At 38.7% G+C, this 15,210-nt stretch overlaps 4 protein-coding genes across 11 annotated transcripts in view; 3 read left to right on the top strand and 1 right to left on the bottom strand.

Moving 5' to 3' along the window:
* Mrps16 (mitochondrial ribosomal protein S16) overlaps positions 1-6,219 on the top strand; it is an 8,289-nt gene extending 2,070 nt beyond the window's left edge. Inside the window, exons 3-4 of one of the 2 annotated variants that reach the window (XR_011734534.1) lie at positions 5,867-5,938; positions 6,061-6,219. Coding sequence is in view for 1 of the 2 variants with exons in the window: in XM_071794330.1 (XP_071650431.1) it covers positions 5,867-5,880 (14 nt within the window). In the remaining variant the exon portion in view is untranslated. Of the gene's footprint in view, positions 1-5,866; positions 6,035-6,060 lie in introns of those variants that run through there. The other variant, XM_071794330.1, reaches the window with a different exon arrangement.
* On the bottom strand, positions 5,212-7,089 carry LOC139822525 (uncharacterized). Its single transcript, XM_071794327.1, has 5 exons — positions 6,805-7,089; positions 6,500-6,713; positions 6,265-6,394; positions 5,956-6,189; positions 5,212-5,652 (listed from the first exon to the last, which is right to left on the bottom strand). Exons 1-5 carry the CDS (start codon positions 6,930-6,932, stop codon positions 5,516-5,518), a joined length of 843 nt encoding a protein of 280 aa, XP_071650428.1. The 5' UTR covers positions 6,933-7,089; the 3' UTR covers positions 5,212-5,515.
* Positions 7,090-10,311: 3,222 nt separating this feature from the next.
* Positions 10,312-12,535, top strand: LOC139822524 (pre-mRNA-splicing factor RBM22). 4 transcript variants are annotated; one of them, XM_071794326.1, is made up of 4 exons: positions 10,312-10,372; positions 10,460-10,544; positions 10,647-10,700; positions 10,917-12,202. In XM_071794326.1, the coding sequence occupies exons 2-4, from the start codon at positions 10,491-10,493 to the stop codon at positions 12,084-12,086; spliced, it is 1,278 nt and encodes a 425-aa protein (XP_071650427.1). In that variant the 5' UTR covers positions 10,312-10,372; positions 10,460-10,490; the 3' UTR covers positions 12,087-12,202. The 4 variants fall into 4 exon arrangements, with proteins under 4 accessions (XP_071650427.1, XP_071650425.1, XP_071650426.1 ...); XM_071794324.1 differs by lacking the exon at positions 10,312-10,372 and adding an exon at positions 12,395-12,535 and having other exon boundaries at positions 10,383-10,544; positions 10,917-12,088; XM_071794325.1 differs by lacking the exon at positions 10,312-10,372 and adding an exon at positions 12,364-12,504 and having other exon boundaries at positions 10,383-10,544; positions 10,917-12,088.
* Positions 12,143-15,113, top strand: Bbs5 (Bardet-Biedl syndrome 5 protein). 4 transcript variants are annotated; one of them, XM_071794321.1, is made up of 8 exons: positions 12,143-12,538; positions 12,742-12,890; positions 13,088-13,137; positions 13,301-13,428; positions 13,541-13,676; positions 14,134-14,235; positions 14,417-14,608; positions 14,864-15,113. In XM_071794321.1, exons 1-8 carry the CDS (start codon positions 12,291-12,293, stop codon positions 15,077-15,079), a joined length of 1,221 nt encoding a protein of 406 aa, XP_071650422.1. In that variant the 5' UTR covers positions 12,143-12,290; the 3' UTR covers positions 15,080-15,113. The 4 variants fall into 4 exon arrangements, with proteins under 4 accessions (XP_071650422.1, XP_071650421.1, XP_071650420.1 ...); XM_071794320.1 differs by having other exon boundaries at positions 13,019-13,137; XM_071794319.1 differs by having other exon boundaries at positions 13,004-13,137.
* The last annotated feature ends 97 nt before the right edge of the window (positions 15,114-15,210 follow it).

Here is a 15,210-nt window from a genome sequence, read left to right as displayed (position 1 = left end):
AGGGGATGCTAAAGCCGTCCAAATTACCGACAATTACATTTCAAAGCTCTCATTTTGGAAACGGCTTTACAGATCGCAAAATCCTTTTACAGGAGTAAAGTAGAGGTACTAATGAAGGGTGGGATTGTCAAATAATTAGTAATAATTGAAAAAAATTTTAAAATGCTGTCACCTCATAACCTTATTTTATGATATAAACAGTTGTATACGTAATATGTACGAAATTAAACTTTCCCACCCTTCAGAAGACGTGCACAAACAATAACGTACCTTTGAAATTGAGATTGAAAGCCTGGAATAAAAATGAGAGCTTTGAAACGATCGTGTATATTTTTCACAAAAATATTCACGCAGAGCAGCAATTATGTCACAGCAGTAGTTCACGGATCTTGCGAGAGATGGCGCGATGGCGCACGCAGCTGTGGGCAGTTTCGGGGTTGGCTACATTGTCTGGTTCCTACACAGCAATCGAACCAGGACAGATATATGATACAGATATCTCGTTAGGCATTTTTACATTTTTTTCAATTATTACTAATTATTTTACAATCCCACCCTTCATTAGTACCTAAACTTTACTCCTGTAAAAGAATTTTGCGATCTATGAAGCCGTTTCAAAGAACGAGCTTTGAAAGATATGTGGTACAGATATCGCGTTAGGCATTTTTACTTTTTTTCAATTATTATAATTATTTTACAATCCCACCCTTCATTAGTACCTAAACTTTACTCCTGTAAAAGGATTTTGCGATCTATGAAGCCGTTTCAAAAACGAGCTTTGAAAGATATGTGGTACAGATATCGCGTTAGACATTTTTACATTTTTTTCAATTATTACTAATTATTTTACAATCCCACCCTTCATTAGTACCTAAACTTTACTCCTGTAAAAGGATTTTGCGATCTATGAAGCCGTTTCAAAGAACGAGCTTTGAAAGATAGGGGCCCGATTCTCTATCTACAAACGTATGCGTAAACTCTGCTCTAACAGAAAAGCTGCAAGTTTATTGGCTAAAAACTGTACGATAGCCAATCAATTTGCAGCCTTTCTGTTAGAGCAGTGTTTGCGCATACGTTTCTCGTTAGAGAAGCGGGCCCATGTGGTACAGATATCTCGTTAGGCATTTTTACATTTTTTTCAATTATTACTAATTATTTTACAATCCCACCCTTTATTAGTACCTAAACTTTACTCCTGTAAAAGGATTTTGCGATCTATGAAGCCGTTTCAAAGAACGAGCTTTGATAGATATGTCGTACAGATGCCTCCGTTAGACAAGGACAGATATCTCTCGTATTATTCCTTTCTCTCCTATGTATGTAATTTGCATGCACCCATTTATTCCTCTCTCTCTTTCTCTCCCCCTCTCTCATCCCTGTCCCTCTCTCTCTCTCTTTCTCTTACAAGTACACTGGGTAGCTACTCTTAGTATGGTAAAATCAGGATTTTCTGGAAGAGTGGTGTTAGGATTCTAGGGTATATTTGAAGAAAGAAAAACGGTAATGTAATTTAGGACAAGAAACTCTATTTATTATAGTTTATATAATGAATCTATATGAGTTATATACATATAAGGCCATCTTGACGCCGACGGCGGCGCGTATGGGGGCGCGTATGGCGGCGCGTATCAAATAATATTATGAGCACGAAAAAATATACACGAAGAATTTATTTTGAGAATCAGAAATATTAAAAAAACGCGACAAAGTTTTTTTCCCTCCGGATGAAATTCCAACGTGCGCTTCTAAGGTCAACGCGCATCTTTTGCTAAACGAATGAATTCATATACACGTTTTGCTGCCAGATTTTTATTGACGTGATACAGACGGGTGTACATCTGAGCCTCAATAAAGCGCGAGTTTAATCGTAAATCAATTATGCGAAAGATCTTAGATTTTATATTCGTCAATAAAATTATAAAATCCGCAAACAATGCAAAAATTTGCGCATAGTCCCTCGTGATCGAATATAAATGCATTGCGTCGCTTCGCTAATGATCGGATAAACACTTTCTCGAAAACGCAACAAAATATTTGCTCCACGAAATAAGCTCGCACAAATCGCATGTGACAAAACTGAAATTTAGCAATTATATGTAAAATCAAAAGCTATAAATTAGTTTTTTGTTTTGAACAAGAGAAGTTGAGACACGTAGCGATAAAATTGAATGAATTCCCAACACGATAAAGATAAGTTTAATAATTTTCTTCTACGGTTTTCGTTTCCTTTTTAAGAAATAGAGATGTTAAAAAAAATCAATATAAAGTAATATGTAACAAAAGTTTCTCTTGGTGTAAATTTTCAAAAGGAGGAAAGCAAGTTTGAAAGAATAATATGATGAATCAACATTCTCTGAATACATATTAGAAACCATTTAATTTTTTCCCTACGCGTTGTGGAAAATATGACGGCTCCGTATAATTGTCAATTACCGCGAGACATATGCTAACGAACCGTCGTAAGCAAATTCCTCGAAACGTTCGCTACAAGAGAAAACGAAAACAATTTTGGGACAAGAACGGAAGCGTTCGTTTGATCGTCATCGTCGTCATCGTCTTCGTTTCCGAAAAGATGTACGTACTCCACTAAGTAAGATAAATTATAATTATTCTTGATATCAGCATTCGCGGCATCCTAAAAGTCCCGCTGGATAAACACTAGATATACTTGTAGCATCCGAGTTTGATTTAGTCGGGCAACGTGAATAACACAGTTTCACGTTTGCCCGTCTTTGTGAAAAAAAAACGCGACGATTACCTTTTTCCTTTCTTTTCAAGTCCCATGTATACTTGTAAACTTATAAATGTATAAAAACGATTAGACAGTAACAGAATACAATTTCTTTATGATTCTCGAAATAATCTTTTTGGATTTCTAAGCACAAGGAAAGACATCTCTTTTGCTTATGTATTATTCGACAAATCATGCAATGATACCCTTCATGGAGTGCAGTAACGGCTGTCGCATACTGGCAATGGAAACGAAGACGAGGGCGAAAACGGATAAAAGATTGAAGCGCACTCGGAAGGGAAATGAAAGCACCGCGAGCTTTCATCCTCTTCTCGACGGTCCTTCGACTTTATTCGCGAGGCAACGATACTTTACGCAAATATCCAGTATTCTGTATACAATCATAATTAGCTAATCTTTCGTCGACGAAACATATCGCTCGCGAACAGCCACTTCGGCGTAAACTGCACGTTATGCGCGTTCTCGCGTATCTCAATCACTATGACAAGCAAATATATATAAAAAAAAACATTCTTTTTGAAACAGAAATTGAAATAAAAAGACATTTTTTGCGAAGTTGCTATTATACGCTTGAAAAATACATATGATATAAAGGCACAAAATAAAAAAAGTATGCAGAATTATTCTTATTGTTAGTACAAAGTAATCGGAGCATGATCCTGGAGACGTCCCATGTCCGTGATATCGTCATCGTGGACGGGGCCTGGGGCCCACAGAACAAATAATAAAAATAATATGTATGTGCGTATGCATATGTATGTGCGATTGCGTATGCGTGTGCGTGTGTATGTATATCTATGTTGAATTGCATTACTAGTTTTATGTAATATTATTTACTTTCGACAGTAACAATAAAAAAAATAATATATCATAATATATTTCATTTATATATGTATTTTTTCGTTTATATTTCCCAACATTTTATCAACGAAATAATAAATAGAGTTTCTTGTCCTAAATAACATTACCGTTTTTCTTTCTTCAAATATACCCTAGAATCCTAACACCACACTTCCAAAAAATCCTGATTTTACCATACTAAGTGTACGCTACCCAGTGTACTAAGAGAGAGAGGGACAGGGATGGAGAGAGAGAGAGAAAAAGAGGAATAAATGGGTGCATGCAAATTACATACATAGGAGAGAAAGGAATAATACGAGAGATATCTGTCCTTGTCTAACGAGGCATCTATACGACATATATCTGTCAAAGTTCGTTCTTTGAAACGGCTTTATAGATCGCAAAATTTTTTTACAGGAGTAAAGTATATATATAGGTACTAATGAAGAGTTGTTCTTTCCATGTGCTCCCTTACATAACAGTTACAAACTGGTTTACTGGGATTATGTTATAATAATTAAGATTTTTATTCAGTTTTGTTATCTATACTGTTCATCAGCTGCCGTTACCCTCTACTCTGATGCTAAGACTGAGGTATATTTTTCTATATAAAGACAGAATAAAATTAGTTATATATAAATCAATACTATAAATTTAATATTTATTGCATTTGTTATAAAAGTTATTATTTTACCCCATCAAGAATGGATAGATCCTTTGAAAGAGTTTTACATCATTCATTTACATTACAAGAAAAAAATTATTAGAGGTGCAAGAGATGCAGTAAATTGCCAAGTCTAATAAGTACCCGCGTCAATACATACTATGTGTACTAATTCACATTCTCAATTATGCTACTGTTATTATTTGTCATCAGACAATTATAAACATACACATAATAATTAGATACATATTATATATATATACGCACATGTGTGCATAAGAATATATATAATTTATAAAAAGCGGGTGCTTATCAGCCTTGATACGTTACTGCCTTCTGCTACAGACGGCCAAAAAGCATTTTCACGTTCAGGCCGTATTGCTAAAGAATCCAAGACGCGGCAACGCCGCGCGGCGTTGCCGCGTCTATAGCATATGTCTCTCTACCGTGCGTCCGTGTGAGCAATTCAGTGGTGTGTGTACGTGTACATACGGACATACACCACTTCATAGAACCTGAAATAAGTTGGTAACACTGAAACCGGAGTTTCGCGTTGTCACCACGCGAGGTCTCCAATATCAGTTCGGCCTTTGCTTTAGTTAACAGAGTTGACATTACCGACGTCGAGGAAGTTCGGCCTTAGCTTTAGCATCCCCTTAATGGCATAACAAAAACTGAGAGTCTATATAGCGTAAATGTAAGCTAAATATAAAACAAATCATGATAATGACAAGTGCGACAATATAGTAGCAAAATGTGTCGAGCGTCGAGATAATTTAGTCGAGTATAGTGTAGTTGCAATTTTCAAAATTTCTCGAAAACAAAATCTCGAGTACGAAAGAACTTGATATTAAAAATTTTTTTCACGTAGATCAATTATCTTTCTGGTTGTACCCCACCTATCACAACGTACAGATATACGCGCGCGCGAGCACAGAGGAGTATAAAAAGTTAGTTTTTTAATTGATGGATTTTCTTTATTATGTTTACACTGAAGAAAACTCGGTTTGCATCTTAACCTTTGCGTTGCATACACACACACACACATACTCTTATTGATATACGTGTTATGTAATTAATACGTGTTTGCATTAAAAAAACTTGAATAAACAAATGCGACGGACGTAACTCGTAGCAAAATTCGTCAAGTGATAATGTATAGCAGAATACTGTCCTATTTAAACAATGGAAATTAATAATAAAATAAATTTATATAAATCGTTAATAGTTTCATGATTCAAGATAAATGACCAGTTTTGTCAGATATTTCCTCTAGCATGATAAGCATCAATAGCGATGCACAGCCTTTCCCATAGTTCCACAAGATTGTTTTTCGTTAAGCCAATCTTGCAAAATTCTTTTAATAAAAAACAATTTTCTTCGGAAAATTCCATACCTAAATCCACAAATTAATAGTATTCATTCTTCACTATTTTTTAGAATGTCTTTGATCAAATGCACGTAACTTTGCTCATCGACTCAACCGGACGTTCTTACAAAATTTTCGATTATGTAATTTGCCGTGTCCAATCTACTCTATTTATATGTATTTACATGTGTTGTACATACATATAACAAACTAATAATCCTACGTTAACAAACCGTTGCAGGAGTTGCCGATTAAGTCGATCAAAGCTTGGTCATTCCCAAGGTTTCTCTTTGTTTATTAACACGAACGAAAGGTAAGGGCATTTCTTACCTATATCTGTAGATTTCATTGTGAAAAAATGCTCAATCCGCCACGTCAGGTCCAAAAATTTCATTGTCCACTGACATATCACATAATTCTTGTCTGTATTTACAGGTGAATGCATATGCACTAGTATACCTCCATCTTCCTGAGTGCATTGCTCGACGCTCGAGTATTTCTTTAATTCTAAATTGCGTAGAATCTTAGATCTGAGGATATCGTTTTCATTGTAATCGGAAAGTGCTGAAACAAAATATAGCCTTTATTACATGACACGTGTATGGATTTGTAGACAAATCTCATTGTGCGATTATTTACCGGACATAAGGAGAGAAAAGTTTTTCATATTAGTAATTTTCCGAAACCAAGGAGATATTTCCAGCATATGACAATCGTGGACGTTTATAAAGTGGCACATTATGTCCTCAATTTTAAATTCATGTTGATCCTGAGAAAAAGAACGTAAGAAATAAGAAACAGTCGATTATATAGAATCGTGAATGTACCTAATAATAATAATAATAATAATAATAATCACATCCTCCCTGCGCACCTTAAAAGTCACTGTTAATTCAACATTAAAGGAACGTGTTTTCGTTATCACTTTAGCCATATACATATAAGTATCATCACGTAACCATTTTCTATCGACATTCTTGAATGTTATTCCCGTCACTTGACCCGTAATCTCACACAATTTAGCTTTGTACCTGCTGGATAGGGACACGTTCGACAGTTTTTCATCTTCATCGTCGGAAGGCAGCGTGCTACAATCAACCGAAAATGATAAAATGGTAAAATGGAAAAATGGTGTGAACACATGAAACATTTATGCACGACGTTTGACAGATATTTTACCTGTCGAAATTAATTGACTCTCGACGTCCGTTTTCCTCTTGATCCTTCATTTTATCTCTCAAACGAATTACTTTTTTCAAGAGTTCTTCTTTCAGCTCACGCAACTGTATTATCTCTTCGTTTCCCATTTTCTTGCGGTCACTCTGTTTTTACTAAGCTTGCTCGTAAAAAAAAGATTTCACCCGCCTTTCCACTTGCTTCTGTTCTCGAATCATTTCGAATAACGATTTTCGTCGCACTTGCCATTTACTTTTCCATGTGTTTTACACATAACGCGCACGCATGTGCAAAAAAATTTTTGCACAATGTTACCACGCCGCAGAAATTAAATATGATGCATGGTGCCTACACGACCTCTATGAAGTTGGCCGGACAACTTCAACGTATCGAACTTTCATTAATTGGAATCGATTGGTGGTCGTTTGGTGGTCTTTGGTAGTCTAGTCCGATCGTTTGGTGGTTAGTCGTTTTCCTGTAAAATAAAAATAAAATTTCCGGTGTGAAGTTAGCCGGACAATTTTTATTTTTCAACCAATTTAACTTTTTTATAGCTCATTCGACGCGGAATCGTTTGGTGATCACGAATATCACCGGTAAAACGTTTGGTGGTCAACCGTTTTCCCAGAAAATAGAAAAAACCGTATGCGCATAATGCCGTATTCGGAACAATTGTATTTATCACCCAAATTGACTTTGATAGGGCTCAATCGACGCAGAATCGTTTGGTGGTCACGAATATCGTCATTAAAACGTTTGGTGGTCAATGGTTTTCCTAAGAAATAGAAAAAACCGTACTCTCACGCCATTGGTCGCATGACTCCGTGACGTTAACTCGGTAATTTGATGGATAAACATTATTTATCAATCAAATTGACTTTCATACGGCTCAATCGACGCGGAATCGTTTGGTGGTCGCGAATATAATCAGTAAAACGTTTGGTGGTCAACCGTTTTCCCAGAAAAAAGGAAAAACCGTATGCTCACGCCATTGGTCGTATGACCCTGTGCTATTAGTCAGAAAAATTGTATTTGTCACCCAAATTGACTTTGATAGGGCTCAATCGACGCGGAATCGTTTGGTGGTCACGAATATTGTCATTAAAACGTTTGGTGGTCAATCGTTTTCCTAAGAAATAGAAAAAACCGTACTCTCACGCCATTGGTCGCATGACTCCGTGACGTTAGCTCGGTAATTTGATGAATAAACATTATTTATCAATCAATTAACTTTCATACGGCTCAATCGACGCGGAATCGTTTGGTGGTCACGAATATCGTCATTAAAACGTTTGGTGGTCAATCGTTTTCCTAAGAAATAGATAAAACCGTACTCTCACGCCATTGGTCATATGACTTCGTGACGTTAGCTCGGTAATTTGATGGATAAACATTATTTATCAATCAAATTGACTTTCATACGGCTCAATCGACGCGGAATCGTTTGGTGGTCGCGAATATAATCAGTAAAACGTTTGGTGGTCAACCGTTTTCCCAGAAAAAAGGAAAAACCGTATGCTCACGCCATTGGTCGTATGACTCACGATTCCGCGTCGATTGAGCCGTATGAAAGTCAATTTGATTGATAAATAATGTTTATCCATCAAATTACCGAGCTAACGTCACGAAGTCATACGACCAATGGCGTGAGAGTACGGTTTTATCTATTTCTTAGGAAAACGATTAACCACCAAACGTTTTAATGACAATATTCGTAACCACCAAACGATTCCGCGTCGATTGAGCCCTATCAAAGTCAATTTGGGTGACAAATACAATTTTTCTGACTAATAGCACAGAGTCATACGACCAATGGCGTGAGCATACGGTTTTTCCTTTTTTCTGGGAAAACGGTTGACCACCAAACGTTTTACTGATTATATTCGTGACCACCAAACGATTCCGCGTCGATTGAGCCGTATGGAAGTCAATTTGATTGATAAATAATGTTTATTCATCAAATTACCGAGCTAACGTCACGGAGTCATACGACCAATGGCGTGAGAGTACGGTTTTATCTATTTCTTAGGAAAACGATTAACCACCAAACGTTTTAATGACAATATTCGTAACCACCAAACGATTCCGCGTCGATTGAGCCCTATCAAAGTCAATTTGGGTGACAAATACAATTTTTCTGACTAATAGCACAGAGTCATACGACCAATGGCGTGAGCATACGGTTTTTTCCTTTTTTCTGGGAAAACGGTTGACCACCAAACGTTTTACTGATTATATTCGTGACCACCAAACGATTCCGCGTCGATTGAGCCGTATGAAGTCAATTTGATTGATAAATAATGTTTATCCATCAAATTACCGAGCTAACGTCACGGAGTCATACGACCAATGGCGTGAGAGTACGGTTTTTTTTCTATTTCTTAGGAAAACGGTTGACCACCAAACGTTTTAATGACAATATTCGTGACCACCAAACGATTCCGCGTCGATTGAGCCCTATCAAAGTCAATTTGGGTGACAAATACAATTTTTCTGACTAATAGCACAGAGTCATACGACCAATGGCGTGAGCATACGGTTTTTCCTTTTTTCTGGGAAAACGGTTGACCACCAAACGTTTTACTGATTATATTCGTGACCACCAAACGATTCCGCGTCGATTGAGCCGTATGAAAGTCAATTTGATTGATAAATAATGTTTATCCATCAAATTACCGAGCTAACGTCACGGAGTCATGCGACCAATGGCGTGAGAGTACGGTTTTTTTTCTATTTCTTAGGAAAACCATTGACCACCAAACGTTTTAATGACGATATTCGTGACCACCAAACGATTCTGCGTCGATTGAGCCCTATCAAAGTCAATTTGGGTGATAAATACAATTGTTCCGAATACGGCATTATGTGCATACGGTTTTTTCTATTTTCTGGGAAAACGGTTGACCACCAAACGTTTTACCGGTGATATTCGTGACCACCAAACGATTCCGCGTCGAATGAGCTATAAAAAAGTTAAATTGGTTGAAAATAAAAATTGTCCGGCTAACTTCACACCGGAAATTTTATTTTTATTTTACAGGAAAACGACTAACCACCAAACGATCGGACTAGACTACCAAAGACCACCAAACGACCACCAATCGATTCCAATTAATGAAAGTTCGATACGTTGAAGTTGTCCGGCCAACTTCATAGAGGTGCCTACACGTGTGTTTTCGTTGTTACCAACGTGATTTATATCCTCTCTCTTTTTTTGTCGTCAACGTCACGTGCTGATTGGTTGATCCAAAGGAAAAAATTCAGGCACCGGAAGCTATGTGAGAGCGGTGAGTGGTGTGGTCAAATGGGACAATGGCTGCGTTCAGCAGACACAACTGTTGAGTGTCGTCTTATCAACACGCTACGTTGATTTGTTGGGTCTAAAAGTAAGAGCCAATCACGTTCGATTGCTACTGAGCGGTTTGTTCTGCTGAATGCGCCCAATGGGACGCTTGGGGACGCTCGACGCGACACTCGACGCTCGACGCTCCCTCTGTCTGTAGTCAGTGTCAGTAGTGTGTTGAGTCGGCCACAAAATAGGATCGCGAAATATCTTGAAATATTTTTTATGGTATGGTACATCACAGTATACAGTATCGATGTGTATTGCAAGTGGTGCAGGTGTTGCATTAATGAATTCCTTCTATATTATTTTAAGATAAGTTGTGTTATTAACCGATTAACGCGCAATGGCTACGTCAAAGACTACCAATACGTATAACAGACAAAATTGGGAGGATGCGGTGAGTGTAAAACAACTTTTTAACACGGTTCTCATTTTCAGTGAAAATGGCAATTTTTTATTTCTCTTTTACCACTGTCTTGCTTGTATTTTTCTCACGCAGGAGTTCCCGATACTGTGTCAGACGTGCTTAGGAGACAATCCGTACATTCGTATGGTGAGTAACTCGGTAAAACACGAGTGGCCTATTATTACATTATTAAAGCATTATTAAAGCAAAGCGAGAAGCAACGTAACGCAACACGTGTTGTCCGGATTAACGCGGTGAACGGTAACATTAACTAGTAGACATTTAACCTAACCCTAACCTAATCTAACCTACATCACATCACGATCAGCGTGATAACGTTCGTGTATGTACATTCATTTGCAGACAAAGGAGAGATATGGTAAGGAATGCAAGATATGTATGCGGCCGTTTACGGTGTTCAGATGGTGTCCGGGAGCGAGGATGAGATTTAAGAAGACCGAAGTCTGTCAGACGTGCAGTCGATTGAAGAACGTCTGTCAAACGTGTCTGTTGGATTTGGAGTATGGCTTGCCGATTCAGGTTCGCGACGCCGCTTTGAAAATTAAGGACGATTTACCACGTTCGGATGTAAATAAGGAGTACTATGTACAAAACATAGACAACGAAATTGGAAAGATCGACTCGACGACGCCGGCCGGCGCGGTCGGCAAGTCCGCCGCGGCTAGCGATCTGCTGATGAAGCTGGCCAGGACCAGTCCGTATTACAAGAGGAACAGGCCGCACATTTGTTCGTTTTGGGTTAAGGGCGAGTGCAAGAGAGGCGAGGAATGTCCTTATCGGCACGAGAAGCCAACGGATCCCGACGACCCGTTGGCAGATCAGAACATTAAGGATCGCTATTACGGAGTCAACGATCCGGTGGCGGATAAACTGATGCGCAGGGCAGCGGCCATGCCTAAGCTGGACCCACCGGAGGACAAGTCCATCACGACGTTGTACATCGGCAATCTGGGCGACGTGCTAACGGAGAAACAGCTGCGCGATCATTTCTATCAGTACGGCGAAATCCGCTCGGTGACGATGGTGCCGCGTCAGCAGTGCGCCTTCATCCAATACACGCAGAGAAGCGCTGCCGAGGCGGCAGCCGAAAGGACGTTCAACAAGCTGATATTAGGTGGAAGGCGGCTCACCATAAAGTGGGGCCGTTCGCAGGGAAGGCAGACCGTGTCCGCGGCGGAAGCGACCAGGGAGATTCTCGAGCCTGTTCCAGGTTTACCTGGCGCCTTACCGCCACCGCCGCCCGAAAGCATGGGTAACAACTTCTTCAATCTGCAACCCACCCCCGGCGGCATGATACCGCCGATGATGATCCCACCGCCGCCGGTCGCCCCTCAGTTTATGTTCCCGCCGCAAATGGCAACTGCGGCCGCCGCCGCCGCCGCCGCTGTCGCCGCCGCCGCGGCCGCGACACCCATCTTCCCTCCGGGAACGACCCCCATTCATTATCCGAGCCAAGATCCGTCCAGGATGGGTGCGTCGCAGGGTGTGGGCAAACCTTGGCCGGAGGAGTAATAGTATAACAATGCTATGTCAATTTTTTATGTACTTTTATTGTAACTTGTAACGGCGTAACACGTAACACGTAACATTACTCGAGGCGGAAATATATCATTTTTCTTTCGCCTTTAGCTTTCGTATTATTGATATTCTCTCTCTTTCATCTATTTTATACACATATATATTTGATCCAACGAAAACGCGTTTGCGTCGCGCGTTATGCGCGAAAAAGTATCGCCTTCCATTGCTTCCGATTCTGTCACGTCATTACTGTTGTGTTGTGTGCCCGTAGGTATGACAACACACAATATATTGATTTCCAGTTTCCAGTACGTCCAGTCCACGAGTTTAAGTCCATTACAACAGTGTGGACAACGTCGCGCGGTCGTCTTCGCGTCTCGTTTAGCTGAGGACGCGACGCACAGAATGTGGCAAGACAACGAAGTCAAATTTGACATTTCTCATTCGTAATTATAAAATTTAATTATTTTCAAACTGTCGAGCCGATCGCCTTTCAGCGTATGAGTTTCGTTTTCCATCTTCGTTCGTCGAGTGTGGAGCGGAGAACGGAGAACGGAGAGCGCGCGGAGCAGTGTGAGCACACTCGACGAACGAAGCAAAGCGGTATACCTAGTATTTGAGAAGAAATCGTCTTTTTCTTACATGGCAGTAATATGCAGTTACGACCTGGTGAACTTACCGTTGACAAACTTGACATGATAGAAGATACGAAGGGTAATGCCGGGGATCTAGGAAGATTGATTGTCACCAACTTGAGGGTCATATGGCATTCTTTATCCTTGCCACGAATCAACTTGAGTATGAAATGAGATTAGAGCACACATTGCGTGCCGCGTATATATAGTAGAATACACACATGTAGAACATGTACTTGCAACTTGATACGTGGAAATACATATATAATTTTTTAGTCAATCTCTGTCTAGTTGTAGTACGTTCGAAAGCGAAGCGAAACGCACCCAACGATTTCATTACGTTTATATATGTATATATAGGCATAGGATACAATACATTTATCGCAGTGAATACGAAAATTCTTCATACGGTACGTGAGAATATCATATTTTACATTAGCGGTAGGTTTTAGGATGTATGTATTGTACATACAATAAAATGATATGGGTGGTGCAGTTACTTACGCGCGTATTACCTAATATTAATAAATGTTAGTTGCGCGCGAAACGATGACGAGCCTTTTTTTTTTTTAGATTCATGGCGCATATGTGCAAGCTCTTCACGTATTGACTTCGTTTCGAAATTGTCGATATGAATTTATATTTACGAATCACGACGCCAAAAGCACGAGACATTACACTTCGGTCATAGGTGTTTACAGGTATATACTGATGATAATAACCGATCGTTCCTTCGACAATAATATATGGTAATCACACACGATTATATTGCTATAAACGATGGTAATCGCTTCTGCAAGGCGTCCGTTACAGAGCTTACGTGTCATCAAAAATCTATAGAGAAATTAAACTAAGAAGCGGTATTATACGTGAAAATCGACTGGTTTTATTACCTCAAGAAAAAGTGCACTCTTCCGTGCAGGACGTTTGGAATTTATCCATCGAGCAGGTCTCTATATCCAACAACTTTAATTTCTACGCGTCGTCATTAAGGGGAAGGGTGTATAGTAGTTGTGAAATCATAGGTCATAGGGCAAAACTGTATCTTTATATATTCCTTTCTTTTATTATTTATTACTCGATCAATGTATTCGAATCTCTTTTTACTCCTTTCCTCCAGATTGATATAACTACTTCATTTTGATCAATGCTTTTTTTTCTCTTTTTAAATAAGCTCTCTCCGACATTGACTTATTTTTACTTCGGTTCTCTTCATCTTTTTCACGTGTACTTACATGAACTTTTTTATTGTTTTATAATTTTTATTAACATTTTGCAGTTGCAATGTAGGGTGTTAGAAGAGAACGTTCCATCATTTTTTTCAACTAATATGTTCAACTTCTCGCTGTTAAATTTTGTTACGTATATCATTATAATCTTTAATAAGACATAATCGTTTTTATAAGGGGAACATCGGAACTTTTATTACCACCAACATACGTTTGGTATGGTATGCGGATGTGAATCATCAGTTTAACGTATCGATTCCTTATCTTACAATCGGAAATGTGAGTATAGGTATATTAATTACACGCTATGTGAATATGCATATTATAAACGATAACAAATCGTTAGATCGTTAGATATTATATATTAAACGTTATACTTTATGCATATAAGATATACGTGAAAATATGCCAGAAGAAACAAAAAAATTGTGTGCGTGCCACATGAATGAATTTTTTGTAGATTACTATAAGAACATCGAAATTTGGGCCAACTTTAGTAATTTTAAGTACAGAGGCCAGCGGAGGATACGTCTTGGGTTTTCGCGTCAATCCCTTGCAGCAGCTTCATATTACTCATAAAGAAGTATCGATACTCCGTTCGGAATTTGAAAAATTTCCTATTTTTGGTGTGGAATATACGTTTGAACATCAGGTACCTTGTAACCACATAGTTAATGTATACGTTTCATCACAATGTCGCGCAGTCTGAATTTAAGTTTAGTCAAAAGTAAACAAGTCAAATTTTTTTGACCGTTACTTTCTCTCCTTGCTCGCACCATAATCTGACTAGGGCTACATTTTACGTGTGTCTTTAAATTTAAAGCTCATCTTGCTGCTTATTTAAAGCTGAGTTGTCAATAACGTTCTTCCAATACACGAGCGATTATCAGTATCATTACCATTACAGGCACCTTCGCAAGAGGAGATTAATGTAGAACATTTCACTGAGATACAAGATAATCAAGCTGAAATATCGAATGTATTTGGCTATTATTTCTCTGAGGGGGAAACAGGTCAAAGGAAGCCAAATTTTTCGATTCACTTGGGACTCGCGGCGGAGGAGCCAAGAGAAGGCAGCACATTGCAGAGTTTATGGGAACTTGTACCATCGTGCGCTACTTGAGCTAATCTACAATAACGTAAATTATTTTAAAAATTTCAACTTTCTCCATATCGATGCTACAAACTCACGAATGAAATTTATATGTGCCGAACAGTGCTGTCTCATTATCTTATGGGGGATAAAAATAAATC

Source organism: Temnothorax longispinosus, chromosome 11, assembly GCF_030848805.1.
Source record: "Temnothorax longispinosus isolate EJ_2023e chromosome 11, Tlon_JGU_v1, whole genome shotgun sequence".
NCBI lineage: Eukaryota > Metazoa > Arthropoda > Insecta > Hymenoptera > Formicidae > Temnothorax > Temnothorax longispinosus.
Note: the sequence above shows the minus strand (reverse complement) of the source record. Positions and strands in the feature narration are given on the sequence as shown.